Here is a 17,386-nt window from a genome sequence, read left to right on the forward strand (position 1 = left end):
TTCTTTCTTTCTTTCTTTCTTTCTTTCTTTCTTTCTTTCTTTCTTTCTTTCATTCTTTTTAGGACATCTTCCTGTGAAAGGGCTGGGATGGTCAGCATCTCTGATTTTCAGCTGCTCAGAAACCTGGGCCCCCAGAAGATCCAGCAGCTGTCTGGCAGCCCCTCAGTCTTTTGGAAGGAAGTCTCTTGCACCCTACCCAATTACCAAGTTCCTAATCCCCTGTTTGTGTTCCCACTGTTGGCACTACCCCTCCCAAACACACACACACACACACACACACACACACACACACACACACACACCCTCAATGAGTTGGGACCTTCAGCACTTGCCGACTCCCAGCACTTGGGTCCCCTCCCATGGGCTGTTGCCTGGGGAACCAGGGAGCAGTGGGAACAAGTAGCTGGCCTCGGCATGTTTCAATCAAGTTGCTGTGCTAGGAGCTGCTTAATCAAAGGCCTGTTATGGGCTCATTAGTGTGGTCCACCATGGGCTGGCCCTCAGGAGAGCCCTGGGAAGGCTGGCTCAGATCCCGCCCTCCAGGCACGCACCCTTGATCACCAAGGGGTTTCTCAGGCTCTTTGCAGGGAGCCCTGGGAAACTCTCCATCTGACCTGCCCCAGCCAGCTGGGTTCTCAGCAGTGAAGCCAACACCCACATCAGCCGTCCTCCCCTCCTGAGAGCATCAGCGTTTTCTGCCTCTGACCGCTAGCCTGACTTTCCCTTTAGGGTCTTACCTCTGTGGTCACAGGCAGTTCCCAGGCTTGTGGGAACTTGGCTTGTAATGACTTGTGGGACTCTAGGTTGCCTCTCAAGGGCCAACTGTCTCCCCAGGAGTCTATAGGACTCCTGAAACCTGGGGATCCACTCAAAGTCACAGATCAAGCCTCACTATGCCGAGGGGCCCAGGCCTGTTTGGAGGGAGAACTCAACACGCAGAGACCTGCGCCTGCTTTTTACAAGCTCCTGGCATTCCTGGGTCTGGGGTGCCTCCTTGAGCAGGAGGCAGCTGAATGCAGCAGGCATAGGATGCGGAGAGACACAGCCTTCTGTCCTTTAGCTGCTGCTTGAACCAGCCCGTGTGAGTCACAGCTGAAGTGAGAGGGCCAGGGAGACTGTCTTGCATCAGCCTTCAGCAGCCTTAGAAGCACTCACTCCCAGCCCTGGCACCTTGTTCTGGCTGCCAGCCCAGGCTGCTTATCTCTTAGGGAAAGGCAAGGAAAAGCATCCACCCTCCCTGAGCTGGGAAAGGAAGACTGAAAGGAAAAGGGGAAGGTTAGGGAGCCAGAGCCCTTGAGCCCTTTTTCCAGAGCTGGTGGAATGGCCTCAGACAAGCTTCCACACCTACGTCATCCTGGGCTGCCACCTGGTCCCCTGCTTCCCACCACTTCAGGAGCACCCAGCTGTGGGGGAGTCAGGAAGCAAGGCACTGAGGAGGAAGGCAGGTGGAAACTCGAACATTAGGGGCTGCTCCAGAGCAGAGACTGGCCTCATCCACCTGCTTTGTGTCACTGTTAAGATCATAGAGCCTGTAAGTACAGAGCTACAGACCCTGGAACAGGCCTGCCAACGTTCTCTCCCTTCACTGGGAGCTGGGAGCTGTGGGTGCTTTTTCCTAAGGCCTGTTGACCCTGAGCTGTCAGTCTTGCAAGCAGAGCCCCACCCAGAGCCCAGTCAGTTCTGTCATCAGTTCTTAGCCAGGGCAATCTGAAGGAGAGAAGCTTCAGTCCCAGAGGTCACAGAGAGGTCATATGACCAAACATGAGATTATTTTTTTTAGGCCCTGCAATGCTTTCTCAGCTGTGTGGTGTCTGACAGCTCACCCAGGTGGCGCCCGTAGTCCCAGCCACTCCCTAGCCCAATAGGAGGCCCTGACTTGGGAGAAGACACGTCACAGCTGTTCTGAGTGGGGAACCTCTGCTGAACTCTGCCTCAGCCCAGGAACAGGCTCCCCAGATTCCTTTAGCCAAGGCCCTGCGTTCTTCTGTCCCCATGCACCCCTTTGGATGTTGTGTAAAAGGCGACCTGAGAGCCCCTAGCCCAGGCCCTGGCACTTCCTTTCTCCCACTGGTGGACCTGTAGGCTATACCTGCCTCCTTTGGACACCTTGGCTTGGGCTGTCTCAAGACCTCATGGTCCAGTCCTGTTTCTGAAATTCCCTGCTGTGTCGACAGAGCAGGAGTCTGACCCTATTTCTGGCCACCAAAGCCAACTTCTCACCACCCACCCAGAACAGGAAATGAGTGAGTGCCCTCACTGCTCACAAGCTCATGCCTCTGGCCCTCCCAGCATGGGAGTGTCTGCAGACTGTCTTCTGGCCTTTGTCTGCCTGTGCTGGAGGAAAGGGGAACAGCAGGCAGGAGTCCTTCTAGTCCCTGCCCCACTGCGATCATGGGTGCCAGAGCTGGGCCTTGGCAGGCCCTAGGCCCTGCCTCTGTAGAGAGCACATTTCCTTCCTGCAGAAAAGGAAAGGGAGGGAAAGAAAGCCAAACTTGCTGGGAAGCAGAACAACGTGTCAACACAAGGAGCAAACAAGGCCCAAGACAAAGTGTGGATTGTCATCATACCGAGGGGAAGGAATGGGCACTGTCAGCCACTCAGAAATCTGGTGACCGCAGACCTTGGAATGAGTGTCAGCCCTGTAGCAGTCCAGCCCCTGCCTGCAGCGCAGCCGGGCCTGCCCAGGGCAGGCACCAACAAAAGATCACTTTTCAGGTTCCTTTCTGGAACTTGCTGGAGCCTGGAGAATTGAGAGGTTGTTGACAGTCCTTTCTTACCACCAATGAGCCAGGTTGTTCGGCTGCGCTGTGCTCGTCCTGTGACGTGAGCCCACTGGAGTGAGCCACAAGCCTGGACTCAACCTTCTCTAGCTGACGGTGTCCTCAGTCAGTTGAGCAGGGGTAGAGCTGCAGCCACCAACTGTTGTGTACCCTATCTAGGTCCTCCTCCTCTGGGCCTCTTCCTCTCTTGGGGGCACCCGGTGAAAATGCAGGTGTTTTGCATTGCCTGGGGTGTACTGTTCTGGAGAGCATGTAGCCCAGCATTGCCATGTTCTCCAGAGCCCTCCAGGGGAACGTGTTGCTCACGTTGGACCAGGGGCTCTTCCTCTCCAACGAGAGGGTGTCTTCCTCCATGGCTATTTGTACATGAACCTCAGCGTTTTGTCCCAGTTCTTAGTGCATGCAAGCATAGTGGCATGCAGTGATCAATGTGATGATTAGTCAGTATATCTGCCACTCTTTTTCTGGGCTAGAGGAACTGTTAAAATGTGTGAGTTCAGAGTGAGGTGTGGTGGTGCAGGCCTTTAATCCCAATGGCTTGGGAGGCAGAGACAAGCAGAGCTCTGTGAATTTGAGACCAGCCTGGCTGACAGTGGAAGTTCCAGAACAGCCAGGACTAACTGGAGATGCTCTGCCTCAAAACATTGAAGCAGTACATAGCATGCCTTCCTTTTCAGTCAGCCAGCATGCTTCTTTTGTTTGTTGTGAGCAGCTGTGTGTTTGTGATACTCAGGCTCCAGCCCTGTTGAAATGAGAAGATAGACTCCTGGCGAGGTTGAGGGTGCTGTTCTCCCGGGCCACTGGTAAACGCTACCATCATCTCCCCCATCAGAAAAGGTTAGCCCTGAGTATGCACACCTTTAGAGTTGGCACACCTTCCCCAAATAGGAAAAGAGCCTGTGCCATCCCCACTAGGCAGGCCCTGTCCTCAGCACCCAGTCATCTGCACAGTGAGAACTGGGGTTGTCACCCTTGCGAGCCCGTCACAGGACTCAGCGAAGAGAACCGGGCAGCGCTTAGTGCTGATTGTGATTGGCCATTTTCGCTGTTGCGGTCCTCCACGTTCCTATTATTACTGTGGCAGAGGCTGGCCACTCTAAGGGGACAGGGAGCTCTAAGCCCTAGACCCGCACAGGCCTTTCCCACAGTGGCATCACAACGGCGAGTCTGTTCCCAGTGAGCACTCCCAGGAGCTACTCCATCAGAGCTGTCTATCTCCAGTATCCTGTTGATAAGATCTGTTAACATTCTCAGCTCCAGCTCTGAAATATACAAAGAACAGGGCCTGTTTGTTCAGTCCAGGCTTCTAAGGTTTAATTCCCAAAGGAAATTAAATCAGGTGCCTGGAGCTATGACAGTCTGTTGTGTTTCTCCGCAGAGAATGTCACCCTTAATATTATGTGGATCTCATGTATAATTTTTCCCCTTTAATTCTTTTTAAAACAATGTGGTTTCTAGCAGAAACCAGCAAATCATCAAAAGTGAAAATGAAAGAACAGCTAACATTTGTCCCCATTTTAGGGTCTTGTCACCCCCTCCCCCAGCAGAGTACAAAATGAAGTCCACACACAGATGGTGCCATGTTTGGTGGCAGCTCTGCTGAAAGCCTCCATAACTCATCAGTTCCAGACCTTTGACAGAAGGCCTGGCTTAGGACCTGACTGTTGGTGGCCTCACCTTTCCTGTTGTAGAAAAACACCCTTGGGAGTGTCCTTGGGTGGCCGCTGACCTTGGAAGCCCTCCCCCACCGCATCTTACTCCAGCCCTAAAGTCCCAGACCTATTTACCATTCTCTCGTAAAGCCCCTCCCTCCAGATTATTGTGGGTTAAAAAGGAGCCCCGCCTGGCCAGGACTGGAGTCATTGTAATATAACTGGGTTTGAGGTATGCTTGTGTTTGTGCTAGCCTTTTCAGAGATGGCAACAAGCCCCAGAAATGCCAAAAATATGAATGTGACTTTATATTACTCAAGCTGGACCGGTGATAAGCAGTGGAGAGACTCAGCTTGGAGGAGGGGGCCGATGGGATGAGAGGAGGAAGGCTAGTTGTGACTGGATGTGGCTGAGGACCAGAAAGCACCAGACAGACTGGAAAGAGCCAGCCAACCCCCTCTGGGGATCTTGCAGGAGGAAAAGGAATGAGTACCTTGGGTGGACGCTCCCCTGGACGCTGCTGGCGCTCTCTCCTGCTAGTGCTCTCCCTTCCTCCCTCCTTGTCTCCCTCATTCCTGGTCAGAGCTGTTTGCTCCTGTTTGGGGAAGGCGGGTCCTGTTCCTCTAGGGAGCTGCTGGCTGAGTGGGAAGTAGGCTTGCTTGTCCTAAAAGAATGAATATATGAGTCAGTGTCCTCCACCTCAGTGTCTAAGGCATCAAGTTTCAGGCCAAGACATGACGAGTGGGATAAGATCTTACCTTGGCCCCATAGGGTAGGTGCTATAACCTCCCTGTGCCTCAGTTTCCCCATCTGGAAAGAGAGAAGGTGGGAAGAGTCAGCATGGTGTGTGGTACGTCAGAGGTTTTCCTTCTCGCTTGTCACCACCATGCCATCAGCTTCCCATCCATCTTGCAAGCCCCTTTGCCTCTCCTTGCTCTGCATCTTCCTTTGACACTTCACTTTATCTCTTGGAAACTTCTGCTCTTACAGAGTGAGCAACTCCCAAGGGAGATTTAATGCTGTTTTCTCAAGTTTTTGATTCCCAACCTTCTGAAGGGAAGAGTTTCCCTCACTTTGGTTTGCACCTTCTTGCTGTCCTCCTCCTGTGCTCTGCCGAGTCTGCCCCACACTAGTGGAGAGGCCCTGTGGGTAAAGGCGGGGAGGATGGATTAGGAAGGGCCAGGATCCGCAAGCAGAGTGTGGAGGAGCCTGGCCAGCTCAGCTGCCTGGGAGAGCCAGCAGCTGAGAAAGTGGCTTGACAGGGCTCTGAGTTGCTGTGGACCTTTCCACTGGCTGAGAAAACTTGCCGAGGGCATAAGGAAGGTGAGGATTCCAGCCAAACAGTGGGGCTAGATGGTCTGGGACACCAAAGCCTGTGGGTAACAGGCATCAGAACAGAAGAGCAGAGCCGGGGGGGGGGGGGGGAAGACCCAGAGAAGAGGTGTCTCCAGCCTAGAAGAGCATGGCTGCCGACTGGGGCCTGCAGGGATAGTCCGAGAGATGACCCTGCGGCTGGAGAGGCTGGAGAGGGGAGCTGAGAGCCCCGTGCCCCTCCGTGAAGACACAGGCACTCTCATCCTCCAAGTTCTCTAGCTCAGATTTTTTTTTCCTGGTTGTTACCTGCTCTCCCCCTCCCCCAGGGGTAAGGATGGGACCCAGGACTTTCCACGTGTTAAGCTTGTGCTCCTCCAGTGGGGTGCAACTAAGTCCCAAACAGGATTTGCATTCCCGAGTCAAACAGTCCTGCATGGCTGGGAAGAGGGGATGGGGACATGTGAGCCTGATCAAGCAAGAACCTTGGCAAGAGCTCTCCCATGGCCTTTGGCTTTCCTGTCCCTCTCTGTAGCCCTGCAGCTTCTAGAAGACCAGACATCTCAAAGAGGTGGGCTTCCAGCTCCCTTCCGAGGCCAGCACTGCCCACCTTCCAGAGGTCATTCCTTTCTCCAGTGACCCCGCCCCACCTCTCTGACCTTCTCTAGTCTTACAAGTAGGTGGTGGTGAGCCGGGCATGGTGGCGCACGCCTGTGATCCCAGCACTCAGTGAGGCAGAGGCAGGCGGATCTCTGTGAATTCAAGGCCAGCATGGTCTGCAAAGAGAGTCCAGGACAGCCAAGGCTACACAGTGAAACCTTATCTTGAAAACAAACAAATAAAAAACAAGCAGGGGATGGTGAGAAGCATTGAGAGTGTACAGTTCCGCCTCACCCCACCAAGCAATAAGTACTGCCCTCTGTCCCTAGAGCCAATCAATGGTTCCTCCCTTCTCCATAGCTCAAAGAAACATCCTGGGGCTGGAGGGATGGCTCAGAGATTAAGAGCACTGGTTGCTCTTCCAAAGGTCCTGAGTTCAATTCCCAGCAACCACATGGTGGCTCACAACCATCTGTAGTAAAATCTAATGCCCTCTGCTGTCCTGAGGCACACATGCAGGCAGAACACTGAATAAATAATAAATCTTTAAAAAAAAAAAAAAAAAGAAACATCCCTAGCTTGGCAGATGGCAAAAAGACATGTGTGTGTGTGTGTGTGTGTGTGTGTGTGTGTGTGTGTATAATTTTATTTTATTTTTTTAAATAAAAACCCACCTTTTGCTTTCTTTCCCAGATTCTGTTGACAGAAGAGTTTGTAGAAAAGATGTTGGAGGACTTAGAAGATCTGACTTCTCCAGCAGAAGTAAGCCTGCTTGATTTCTCAGTCGCAGAGGGGCCGGGCTGAAGAATGTGGGCCTGTGTATATTTGTACACCTGTGTGTGTGTGTGTGTGTGTGTAGGAGCACGTGTATGCACGTATTCACACGTCTGTGGGCTCTTTTCTGAAGAACAGGGATAATCTGGAGAGGAGCCCCTGAGAACATTAAATGACTTATTTTTCTTCTGTTTCCCAAACCACTCCTGCCCCGCCCCCACCCTTGTGAGGACACCCAGCAGACTGTCTGAATTGCCAGCTCTTGTGAACCTCATTGAAGCAGCAGCCAGGGCCTTCAGGCTAGAGTTCTCCCCAGCCCCTGCCGTTCCCTGGCAGGTTCTGAACAGAAAGCTCATGTCTGCTGCCAGAGAACATTCCACTGGGGAGTTCTAGCGGGCAGAAGGGACTCCTGCTCTTGCCTTGGGCCACCCAAGAGCCACACTCCTTCCTTCTTCAGCCAGAGCTTGCCTCTCTCAGCCTCTTCCTGGCTAGCTCAGAGCCTGAGAAAGGCAGGCCAGGTGGGGTGAGGCCTCCCCTTGGCTCCTTCTCTGGGGTACAGGAATGGAGTCCATAATCCCTTTTGTTTTTCTTCCTTGTTCCTGGCCTCCTCATTTACAGGAACTTACCTCATCCTGGAAAGTCCCTTTCCCTTCTCTTGCCTCCTGTAACAGCACCCAGGCAGCAGGCAGGCAAGCCTTCCTGGCCCCAGTGTTCCATGGGATAGTGGGACGTTAGCAAGCTTCCCAGGCCTCTGAAGAAACTTCTGGCCCTCCCCTGCCTGTGGCAGAGACTGACCCTTCCCTCCCTCTGCCCTAATGTGCTTGAGGCAAAGAGAGCTCCCTTACCTCCCAGGGGCCAGGCAGTAGCCTCCAGGCTCTCCCAGGGCAGCACAAGCCCTGCTGTTTAAGAAGTTGAGGAAAAAGACTCAGGGTACTCCTCAGAGCTCGTATCTAGCTCCCAATAGAGCCATGTCTTAGCTGCCCCCATGCCAGGGATCCGGCTTGATCAATTCACTCATTTGCATATTTCAAGGTTATCAAGCACATGATCTGTGCCAGCCAGTCACCCCTACAAGTCACTGCCTCAGAGGCCTAGCTCCCCCATTCAGTCAGGCCAAAGCCAGCTGCCCAGAAGTGCTTCCGGAGAGGTCTTGTCACACTGCAATGGCATTATGCCAAGCTGCTGCTTTGAGCTTGGGTGTTGAGTGGGCGGGAGGGGGATAGTCCAGGCAAGAGAGACAGGAGCCAAGGGGAGCGTAGGAAAGTAGGTCACTAAAAATGATTTCTTTTTTTCCTTTCCTGTCCAGAGGCTATCCCCACACCCTGCCCCAGCCTCCACTTTGTCCTGGGTCTAGAGCTCCCCAAGAGAGGGAGGGCAAAGGGAGCCAGGCAGGAAGTGTCAGTCTGTTTCCCTCCAGCTCTCCAGGCAGGCTGGAACATGATTCTTTCCTCCTCTCCCTGGCCCCGACTTGCAGCCTAGCCCCGAGACAACAGGAGTTATCAGAGCTCCTGCACTAACCCCAAGTCAGTGAGAATTGATTGAGCACCAGCTGTGTGCTAGGCCACAGGCAAGGTTCTAGAACACAGAAGGAATAAGAAGCCAGCCGCAACCCCTCTCCCAAGCAGAAGAGCCAGGTAAGGGAGAGAAATAAAACATCATTGATTTCTAACTAGAAAGAACTTGGAAGACCTTGGCTCTCCTCTGGAACCACTAGACAAAGAACCCTGGGAAGCAGGGGGAAGGGGGAGCAAGTAGCAGAGAATTTCTTCTTCCGAGAATACTCAAACCTCCTTCATCCTGTACTTCCTATCCCGGTACCGCACTGTTTGGGATCTGATTTGGGGCTGAACAGCCTCCTTCCTTGTGGACCCTTTGACAAATCTATGGTTCCAGACTCTCCCACACTAGCCTCAGAAAGAGAGTCAATGACAGTGACAGGCCTCTTCCCTGTAATGTCTACTCCCTCCTGGTCCCCCATCCTCCAGCCCCAGGGCCTCAGAGAGCAGATTCCTTACATGCTTGTGGCTGGAGGCAGAACCAAGGAAATGAGCAGGAGGGCAGTCTACACAGTCCAAGAACTAGAGGGCATGCCTTCTCCAACCTGATGAGTTACTGGCAGTGCAAGAGGAAGGGAGCAACTGGATGAGCCACACACACTGGCAGGCACACACACGCACACACACACACGCACATGCCCTGGGTCTAGGATTTGAGAGGTCCCCAGCAGCCTAGGGACAGAGTCTGGGCCAGTGTGCTGCTCTCTCTGGGCACTGTCCTGGAAGGCGGCAGCTAACCATTCTGTGCTTGCTCCCTCCACAGTTTAAACTTCCCAAAGAGTACAGCTGGCCCGAAAAGAAGCTCAAAGTGTCCATCCTCCCTGACGTGGTGTTTGACAGTCCACTGCACTAGCCTGGGCCCTGCAGGGGCCGAGAGGAGCTCAGTTGTGCCCAGTGATTTCAGTGTGACAGCTTGTGAGGAGACTCCCACGAATAAAAGGACAAGAGTGAGGGTGACTGCAGAGTGCCACACCCACCGCAGGCCCCGCCTCACCTCCGGCTCATGGGCCTCACTGCCAGCTGCCAAGCCCATGTGACCAGGCCCCTGTCCTTCATGCCAGTGATGGAGTGAGGCTGCACCTGCAAACCCTCCTCACCCGCCCACTGCTGCCACAGGGTTAACTGGTGTGCTCCTGGGAGAGGCACCGCCACACAGCCTGGGGTACAGAGCACACTTGAGGATGCACTGCCTGGTTCAACCTCAGCTTTTGCTCAGTCAGGCTGCTCCAGCCTGTGGAACGATGGCTCTGGTCACGATTACTTTTTCCTTCCTTAGTATGTTGGAAACCGGATGGTATTTTTATTGCTCAGCAAAGACGGTCCAGAAGCCGTGTATATAGTGATTTTTAAACAGGACTTCTTCCTTGATGAACTTCACCATTCCCTTAGACAGGAGTCTGGGAGCTCTGCCTGAGAAGTGCTTGGTGCTGCCTGTCAGCTCTGGGCCCTGGAAGGAGCCCGGGAGCAGCTGACACACACCCATGCAGTGTTGGGTTCAGATTTGCTGTGACCTGGAAGGGGTGCCGCTGCCTTCCAAGTGAATCAGACTTGTACAAGGCTCTGGAGACTTTAGCACTCAGGGACGAGGTGGCCCTAGCTATGTCTTCCAGTCTTTTTCTACCCAACCATGCCTGCCGAGGAGAGGGTGAAGCCCATAGCCTCCCCATCCTGCTACCCAGGGCCTTCAGCTCTTTGATAACCCCCCCATCATAGCCTACTTGGGCTGTAGGGGTCTAGCTTATGAAAAATGAAAAATCAACCTCTCCCCAGCCCCTCCCTTTGATTTTGCTGACACTGCTCTCTGGCCCTCCATTTTTCCTATATCTATTTTTTTACTCATCTTTCATCCTTGTCTTTTCCTTCTGGGGGGCCTCATTCTCTCAAACCCAGAACTACAGATCTGCCTGCCTTCCAGGAGCCACCCTATCTCTGGTCACCTTTGGGAGCTGCTTCCCACATCTGACCTGGGATTGGCAAGCCCCTTTCCTGCACTCTTGCCTTCTACTCTAGGTCTGATGTTCTTTGTTCATTCTTTAAGTTCAGATATCTCCAAAGGAAAGACATTTTGTCTGTCAGGGACCTTGCAAGAGCTCCCCAGCTCTGTGTGCCTCCACCAGGGTACCCCAGGAGGTCCACAGGTGTACAGCCTTCTGCAGGCTGGTCCCGCCAAAGAGCTGCCTCCAGGGGCCTTGAAGGCCCTGGCTGGGGTCTCGAAGAAGCAGAAATTAGCCTTTCAAAAAATGACTCAATCTGCTCCTTTCTGCATATCCGGGTCTAAGATGTTAATTCCAAGGCCAGCACTTGGAGGCAGACCCATCTGGAGCATGAGAAAGGCTGGCTGCAGCCCTCAGCAGCCAAGATACAAGCCTGTCTGGAACACACACCATGCTGCCCTGACTTTTCCACAAGGACACTTCCAAGCCCACCTTTAAAGCTCGTTTATGGGCCAAGAGATGCTTACACTTTGCCTCCATTCCTTGCCATCTTGACCCTAATTCTCCCTGGAGACCTGCCTAAGGGGATCCCTGCTTGCATTCTGCCCTACGTCCATTTGCCTGGTGTGTGGCTGAGAATGCATGCTATGAGCTAAGTGTTGTCCTTAGCATGTGAGACTCCTGGTCAACAGCTTGCACTAGGCCTGCAAGGTCTTTGCAGATGATGGTTGTCCCCAGCTTCTTGGTGGCCCCCGCTTTGGGGAGCAGGGAATGACAGGTAAGCTCCAGATAGCCACCAGCCCTGAGGTGTCTCCTGCCCCCATCCTGTCAGGAACCTCAGGAATGTCTAAAATCCTGCTGGGACCAGGACCCCGTCAGTCCTCAGAGTGCAGTGGCTCTAGTAGCAGGGCTGGTCTCAGCCTGATCTGACCAGGCCTCCTTCCAAAGGGATCTCAGGGAAGAGGTTCACCATTAAGCTGCTGGCTGGAGAGAAGAGCCCCCAACATCTGATGGAGCAAGACTGACCTTACCGTGACAAGTGATGGGCGCTCTCCGTGGGGCTTCTCTTTCCCTCTCTGCAGCCCTCTGGGGCTGATGACCCATCACAGGGAGGGGCTTAGGGGTCTTCCCCCCATCTTCCACAGACTTCCTCCAACCTTTCCCCATCCTTCAACCTTCCAGGTCCACAGGACTAGGGTTTCTGAAAGGAAAGGGCTCGGACTTGCTAACTAAAGCTTCCCAGGGCCTGTGTGGGCTGCAGAGGGTGGTGGTCCTAGCTCCATGCTGGGGACACAGTGTCCCTCTTCTTCCAAGAGTGACAGGCTGCGAAGGGCCTGTGGAGGCCTTAAGGAGTCTAAAAGGGCTAGGACCCCTGCACTCCAGATGCTGGGTCCTGGGACTGAGTTTTGAGATTGAGAGCAGGGAGACCCTGAAGTTCGGAGCCCCTATGGGGCAGATGAGCAGAAAACTCCCTGAACTGTATTTTTTTAACCTGGTCTTCCCTCTCTGGCATCCATGGTCTTGGTGTCAGGTGAGGTGTCCGGGTCCCTGTTACAAGTCAGGAGCCCTGTACGGAGACCCCTTCTTTTGTACAAAGATCTGAATGCTGCAATGAACAGACGTTTGTACATTTTTATATTAGTTTTTAATGTCAGTGGCGACTCAGTTCCTGAGGCTACAGCTGGCTCAGGACTTTTGTAAGAAATTTTGAGTGACTCACTTAGATTTTGTTCCTACTTGCCCCTCTTCCTCTGTGTAATCTAAGTGCATTAAACATATCTGCGGACGTGTCTGGGTGTGTGCTTCTTTCTGGCATGCTAGGATTGAAGTGCAATGAACGATCCTGAGGGGTACCCAGGTGCTAAGCAGGTACTCTGCCACTAAGACACACACACACACACACACACACACACACACACACACACACACACAGCCCTCCTTTATAGACCTTGTTTTCCTAAGGTCAAAGGAGGTTGGGGCTGGGCAATAGGTGGGTGGCATCTTCTCTGTTTTCCTTCCTTCTTTGGGTTTTGGTTGGTGGTGGTGGTGGTGGTGGTGGTGGTGCTGCTGCTGCTGCTCGTTGGTTGGTTTTTCAAGACAGGATAGCCTTGAGCTCACAGAGGTCCGCCTGTTTCTGCCTTTAATCTGCTGGGATTAAAGGCGTGTGGTACTACTTCCAGCTTGTTTGTATGTTTGTTTGAGAGGGTCTCAGCCTGTAGCCCAAGCTAGCCTTGAAGTCATCATCTTGGGCCTCCCAAGTGCCAGAATTACAAGTATGATGTACCAGCACACCCCTGGCTGTTGCCTCCTCTTCTGCACACTCTCATCAGAAGCACTTTGCCCTTGGTTCCAGAGGGGCCCAAAGGTGAGAAAGGCACATTTCTCCCCTCCAGTTCTGTGAGTCTTTGTTCTCCCTTACAGCTAGCCATTCTAGCAGGTATCTAAATTCAGCCCCTCTCCAAGGGCCTGGGGCTGTGCTTAGGTTTGGGAATCTCAGAACCAGGCGACACAGGCCAGCTCATCCTTCTAGGAACACCCAAGCTAGGCAAAGATGGTGGTGTGCCATCCTTCCCTGGGCTGCCCAATGGCATCTGCCTTTGGAGGGCCCCCTTTTCAACTGAGGCCAGTGCTGGGGGAAGGGAGGAAGCAGCCTAGGTGTGGCAGTGGCAGCATTCTCGAAGGATTCTTGGAACACTTGAAACCACCTGGGGCCTTCCACATTCTTTCCCTTCCTGCTAGGCCTAGTTTTCTGTCCTATCAAGTGACAGGGCCTTTCTCCTGATCTTCAGGATGGGCTGGTAGCACTCAGGGGACTACACCAGGACGAGTGACAGGTCTTGAGATGGTCTTGAGGCAGAGGGGATTTCAGCTCCCATACCTAGGCTCTTAATGCTCCTTTCTCATTTTCTGTGACCTCTAACTGTCTGGGGGCCTTCCAAAGAAAGAAGTCAGTGTCCATCTTGCCCCTGTGACCTCCTCCTGAACTCTAGGAACGGCTGGCACCTGAGCAATGGAGTAGGTCCTGCCTGAACCCTTGGTCCCCACAGTGCACAGGACAAGAGAACAAGTGGGAGGGTCTGAAGCCAAATTGACAGGCCCAGAGTATTCCAGGTCATGCCCCCCTCCTCAATTCACCCTCCTCACCTAACTGACCAGGAACGCTCAGGAGTCAGGGACGGGACCATCTTGCCCCAAAGGGCACAGAACAGGGAGGTCTGTGGGAGACAGTATCAGGCCAAGGTTGTGCTGAAAGACAAGGGCTTTCTGGAGACCTGGTCTCTAGGGCAGAAACATCAATTTAAAGACTTAAGGACAGAGATCTGCCGTGTGGTCTTAAACATCCCCCCCTAGGAAGACCTGGACATTTCTGTGGACATCTATTCTGCCTCTTCTGGGTCCTGTGGTGAGGGCTGCTGCTGCAGTACTGTGGGCCTGAGGAGCCCAAGGGATTTGCCAAACTGGCCCAACCACAAGGGAATGCAAGCTAGAAGTGACTGCCCCGGGGCCTGCCAGGTTTTGAGGCAGCTGCAGGCACTGAGAGAGAGGGAGGCCTGGGAGGGCCGGTGGGATGAGGGTGTGATTTGCTGAGCAGGACGAAGCGATGGGTTCCCAGCCTACAAAGGCAGGTCAGGATGTGGTCTGGGAGGGGCAGCCCTTCTGGGGCACACAGTGAACCTGAGCCAGTCCTCTGCTGACTCAGGAAGTCTAGGAGAGGCTAACGAGATGTTTCTGCTGCCAAGCCTGATGACCTGAGTTGGAATACCCCCAACCCACATGGTAGAAAGAGAGAACTAACACCCCCAAGTAATCCTCTCACCTCCGTATGGGCGCCGTGGTGTGTGTGTGCATGTGCACATAAACATTTAGGATGATTTTTGGAGAGGGGTTGTTTTGAGACAGGGTTTCTCCAGATCGTTTTGCTATGCCTTGAGCCCACAATGTAGGCCAGGCTAGCCTCAGACTCACAGAGATCCAACTGCTTCAACTTCCTTCTGAGTGCTGGAATTAAATGCACTACCATGCCCAGCACACACACAAATATTTAAATATATATTTAATTATTTAGTTAATATATATTGTTTACTTAATTATATATTTAATATATATGTTGATGCCTGGGAGAGTTAAGGGCAAACAGAAGGTAGAAAGCCCCTGATTGCTATTGGATACTCTTAGTGAGCATAGCTGAGCAATGTGGGGTGAAGGATACTTTGAGGGGATTATAATTATGGTGGTAGTCTTTTTGAAGCAGGGGGGTCAAGGACAACCCACTGTGTCTGTGGCTTGCCCATCCCACTCACACCCACCCTCGGTCTCAGCAGAGGCCTTAGGGCAGGGAACACGAGCTAGGGGGCAATCATGTCAACAACCCAGCACAGTAACATTTGTGAATGCCTTTAATTCCAAAACTTGGGAGGGAGAGGCAGGCAGATTTGAGGTCAGCCTGGTCTACTAGTGCATTCCAGGCCAGCCACCAGAGCCTACATGGTGAGATCCTGTTGTTTTGGTTTTTGTTTGTTTGTTTTGCTGGGGGAGCCAGCAACATGGCTCCGTTGCCACCAAGCCTGACAACCTGAATTTGATTTCGGGGACCCTGCAAGTTGCCCTCTGACCTCCACGTGCCTGCTGTGCTAGGCTTTCACGTGTTCCAGCTGGCATCTAACTTAGGTCATGCATTCACCCCTACATGCAATTTAGGTCCTCGGCAAGCACTCTTTACCGCTGAGCCATCACTGCTCTGCCCCAGGAGAATTTTTTTTTTTTTTTTTTACTGGAAATTATCAGCGGTTTGTATGTCAGGATTTTTATATGCCAAGAAGTGGACACAGGCCCGGAGTGAGGGTAAGACAGGACAGGCACTGCAAGGAAGCACAGTGAGAGACTCTGTGACGGGCTAGGTCGACTAGCCTGAGCCTCGGTGTCTTCATCTGCAATGGGTGCATCACTAAGTTCTTGCAGGGACTTTGGGGGGCATACCTGAGGCTGTCTGGCTGCATTTGCTGTTTGCTTGTTTGTTTGTTTGTTGTTTGTTTTTTAAGCAGGGAATCGCTACGTTGCTCCAGGTGTCCTGTGTAGACAAGGCTGGCTTCTAACAAAGAAATCCGACTGCCTCTGGCTCCCGAATGCTGCTATCAAAGGCACATCTGGCCTGCCTTTGCCATCCGCTAAAGCATTCAGGCCAGTCTGCTGAAACCATATATGGGTAGATAAATAGACATAGACATATAGCTAAACATCGTCTAGATAGTAGATATTTGGCTTTTATTTATTTTGATGTGTATAGGCACTTAGCCTGTTTTTCTGTATGTGCATCACATATGTGCCTAGTGCTCACAGAGGTCAGAAGAGGACGTCAGATTTCCTAGAACTGGAGTTATAGCTGGCTGTGCGCCACCCATGGGTGCTGGGAACTGAAGGGCCTCGGCAGAGCAACAGGCGTTCTCAACTGCTGAGGCATGTCTCCAGCCCCAATTATTTTTTGTTTGTTTGTTTTTGAGGCAGGGCTTCTCTGTGTAGCCTTAGCTGTCCTGAACTCGCTTTGTAGACCAGGCTGGCCTTGAACTCAGAGGTCCCCCTGCCTCCGCCTCGCCTCCCGGAGTGCTGGGAAGCCCCACTGTTTTTGAAAGGCAGATTACACAGGCCACAGGCCGGTGCCATACTACATGCCAACAATCCCATCTCTTGGGAGTGAAAATAGGATCAGGAGTTTGAGGCCAGTCTGGGCTACATGAGGCCCCGTCTCAAACAAGCAAGCATGCAAACAAACAAAAACAGAATGCACATGTTCGTGGAGATACATGGTGTGAAGAAATCAGGAGACTGAGGGGTGCATTTTAAATAGGTCAGGGAAAGCCTGAGGCATAGCTGATATTTGAAGAAGAGGTCTCTGTGGCAGGAATAAGTGAGCTATAGAAGCCTCTGGGAGGAGAACGGGTCAGGCAAGGGAAGAGCATGCAACGATGAGACTGTGACACAAGCGTGTTTGAGGAACCGCAGGGAAGCAGGTGCCTGGAACTGAATGAGGTGCTTGGCTAGTTACACAGAGGCTAGGTTGTTTAGGTTCTTCAAGGCAGTTGTAACACCCTGGATTTGGATTTTTATCTGAGCAGCTACCGGAAGAGCCTGAGCGGAGGAGTGACAATCTGACATTTATTGTTCATCTTATTTAGAGACAAGATCTAGGTTACCCCAGCTAGATTCTGAAATTTGGCTCAGCATCCACTTGGCTCAGTTTCCCTTTGCCGGGATCACAGGAGGGTGCTACTCTGCCTGCTTTGTTTGGTTTTTGAGAAGCGCTCTGTCCTGGTTAACAGTCAATTTGACAGGATCTGGGTTCACCTGGAAGGCAAGGCCCTGGGCACGCACAGTAGGGATTGTCTAGGTTAGGTTAGCCTGTAGGCCTGACAGTCAGGGGTTATCAAAAGGAGATTGTCTGAGAAGGCAAGACCCACCTAACTGTAGGCAGCTCCATCGCGTGGGCCACATCCTAGGCTAAAAAGAACCAAATAGAACATTCAGCTCCCTGACTGTGGGAGCAGTGTGGCCTCCTCCGGCTACCATAGCTTCCTCACTGCAGTGGACTGCATCCACTGTGAGCCAAAATAAACCCTCCCTGGTTGGGAGGGCCAAGGGGTTGAGACAGGGTTTTTCTGAGTAGCCCTGGCTGTCCTGGAACTTACTTTGTATAGCATGCTAGCTTGGAACTCACAGAGATATGTTTGCCTCTGCCTCTAAGTGCTAAGATTAAAGACCTTCATCACCACCCCCCTGCTAAACCC

The 17,386-nt window shown here is 52.6% G+C and overlaps 1 protein-coding gene across 2 annotated transcripts in view; it reads left to right on the forward strand.

The window, feature by feature from the left end:
- Positions 1-12,397, forward strand: part of Sufu (SUFU negative regulator of hedgehog signaling) — a 96,167-nt gene extending 83,770 nt beyond the window's left edge. For both annotated transcript variants that reach the window (XM_055591558.1, XM_055591559.1), the window contains exons 11-12: positions 7,037-7,105; positions 9,437-12,397. In XM_055591558.1, the coding sequence (XP_055447533.1) occupies positions 7,037-7,105; positions 9,437-9,526 (159 nt within the window). In that variant the 3' untranslated portion in view covers positions 9,527-12,397. The remainder of the gene's footprint in view (positions 1-7,036; positions 7,106-9,436) is intronic.
- The last annotated feature ends 4,989 nt before the right edge of the window (positions 12,398-17,386 follow it).

This window comes from Psammomys obesus, unplaced genomic scaffold (genome assembly GCF_907164565.1).
Source record: "Psammomys obesus unplaced genomic scaffold, mPsaObe1.curated_primary_1811, whole genome shotgun sequence".
Taxonomy (NCBI): Eukaryota; Metazoa; Chordata; class Mammalia; order Rodentia; family Muridae; genus Psammomys; species Psammomys obesus.